At 41.1% G+C, this 2698-nt stretch overlaps 1 protein-coding gene across 1 annotated transcript; it reads left to right on the top strand.

The window, feature by feature from the left end:
* Positions 1-382: 382 nt before the first annotated feature.
* On the top strand, positions 383-1464 carry LOC116206348. Its single transcript, XM_031539193.1, has one exon. It carries the CDS (start codon positions 511-513, stop codon positions 1183-1185), a length of 675 nt encoding a protein of 224 aa, XP_031395053.1. The 5' UTR covers positions 383-510; the 3' UTR covers positions 1186-1464.
* Positions 1465-2698: the final 1234 nt, after the last annotated feature.

Genomic DNA, 2698 nt, shown 5'->3' with positions numbered 1-2698 from the left:
CCATGCTTTCCAAAATATTTGGCAATGTACACATGTGCTTATCAAGCATTTTGGGTTGCTCTTACAACAATGCAAAACAATTGTTCTGAACATGGAAAAGGATACTGAAAAAAGGGATTTCATAAATAATACTCATCCTTGATATAGGACCAAGGGAATTTTTAGTTTCATTTCTCTCGACTCTTATTAGGATCATGGATCTCATTAACAACCGAGGAAAAAAAAATCTCTACTTATAATTTTTTTTTTTATAAAGGACTAGGAAATATCTTTTACCTTCCATTTATAATTGGAAGAAAGTCAAAATGAGCACTAAATTCAAATGAAATTCAACGAGACCGCACTGAGAGAAAGTGCTATATATATATATATATAGAATTGATCGCCCCACGAAAACCACTCTATATGATCAGCTGAACGAAATCTCTATTATTACACCGTATCGAAAAAAGAAAGTTACTTATATATATTAATATTCTTCGCCGCCCCCGGCTTTTTGGAAAGTGGCCGATGGCCAAGGGCCGGAGACTGACGACAAGCCGGAGCGAGCAGCTGCTCGGTGGCTATGGTTATAGCAACGGCTATGGATCCAGCAGCACTGACGCATCGGAGCTCCGGGAAGAAGATATATGGGCCGTGGTAGATGATGGAGCTGACCTGGAAGAAGAAAACACTAGCCAAGGCGGCTCTCATTTCCCGTGGAGCCCTCCCGCAGCTGCAGACGACGGCCGCCGGCGGAGGGTCCTGAGAGGAGGAGATAATTGCGGCCACGTCGGCGGGCTATCACTGGCCTTCCAGGGCTCTGCCAACACTGCCACATCGCCGAGGATCGTGCACCAGTACCGTGGCGGTGGGGGCGACAGCATGAGCATGGCTGCTTCTGTGGCCGCCTCGCCACAAGGCAGCGGCGGTGGCCACCAACACGTGGCTACTTCAGCTCCTGTGAATGTGCCGGACTGGAGCAAGATATACAGGGTGGACTCGGTCGAGTCGATGCATGACTCGGATGATGGGATGGATGACCGGGAGGGCTCGGAGATAGTCCCACCCCACGAGTACCTGTACGCGAGAAGCCAGAAAACGGCGGCAACTTCGGTGTTCGAGGGAGTAGGGCGCACGCTCAAGGGCCGGGACATGAGGCGTGTCCGTGACGCCGTGTGGAGCCGAACCGGGTTTGACGGGTGATGATCAATCGTACTAAGCCTGGCACGGGATCATATCATATTCGAATTGAGAGTACCCAAACTTCATTCGATCGGTTATTTTAAGAGATAAGGTAAATTGAGCTCATTAATTAATGAGTAGACACTTAGGCGATTGGATGTAATCTTTAGAGGTTCTGGGTGAGTCCATGATTGTTATAAGCGCGGTGGTCTCTTCTTGTTCTTGGTTCTTCATCCTCTCCAATTAATCCTATTTTCTGAGTTATAATTGAAATGGAAATGGAAATTAATTTTCTACTAATATTATTGTTGAACTTTGTAGTAGAGTACTCCAAATTGATTATATGTATTGGTGTCGATAGCAATAATTCCACTTTCATCATCAATGTAGGGGACAAGTTGGGAGTACTAACAGAAAAATATAAGACATAAGAAGGAATTGCAAATGCTTCACATGGAGAGAAGGGTTGAGGAAGATTCCTTAAAAAAAAAAACGTGATTTTATTGTTCTTTTGTTGATTTGAGAATTGACATGCCAATGCCTCCCTTTCTTTGTTTTGTTTTCTTATGGTCCATTGATTGTGTTTGTTTCTTTATCCAAAATGCGTTCATTCATTCAACCACTTGATGCTCCTCCCTATTCTCCAATTTCTGGTCACGATTCGTATAATAAATAGTTTGTCGACATTTGATCTTGAGACTTCGATCTAAATTACATTTTCTAGCTAGCCCTTCGAAATTTGCCGTAATTACTGAGTTTTCATCTTCAATTTGACATAATTTTAGAATTTCTGGCTAGATCCTGTGCCCAACATTAGAATTGTTGAAAGCATGACGAGAAATTCACATTGTGTCCTCTCCGTACAGTGCGTATTCTATTTATGGGGGCAAGGATGCATCGTGTAGTGTGCACTGCAAGACTTAGTGAGGTGTGGTATCGCTTGCCATAGGACATACCAAGCGTTCTCTGCCGTCACTTTCCCTCCAAAATAATTCCTTTTTTTTCTTTTTCTTTTTTTACATTTTCTTTAAATAAAAGTTAATTAAAGAACCCGATAGTTAAAGGATTTGACTACCTCAAAGAAATCCCACAAAAAAGTCTCAGTTTGAAGTAATTTCACAAATCACTCGATATAATACTCTCTATTGGATAAAACTGCACAGCCTTGACTTGACATGTCCCATAGACTTGTAGAGTACTTCATGTGGACTGTAAAATTTGTTTGATAAAACCCGAAAATTCTCATTATTAAAAAAATGATTAAAGAAAAGCAGAAAAAGAAAGGATATGGGGCGTCGGGTAATGGCCAGCCTCCAAAGTCGCAAGCTTTTTTATTTTCAAAATTAAATTTATATCTTCAGAAAATGTTAAAAGGAATAGTTTTTCGGAGGGAAAAGTGATGGAAGATTAAAAGTGAACCAATAGGAAAAGGTTTAGGACGGGAATCAAAACTAAAAATGGTTTAGGATAAAAATAGAAAAGTTAATAAAGATTGAGAATTAATGAAAAGAGGTTTCTTTCCTTAGTAGGAAAT

Source organism: Punica granatum, chromosome 4, assembly GCF_007655135.1.
Source record: "Punica granatum isolate Tunisia-2019 chromosome 4, ASM765513v2, whole genome shotgun sequence".
NCBI classification, from domain to species: Eukaryota; Viridiplantae; Streptophyta; class Magnoliopsida; order Myrtales; family Lythraceae; genus Punica; species Punica granatum.
Note: the sequence above shows the minus strand (reverse complement) of the source record. Positions and strands in the feature narration are given on the sequence as shown.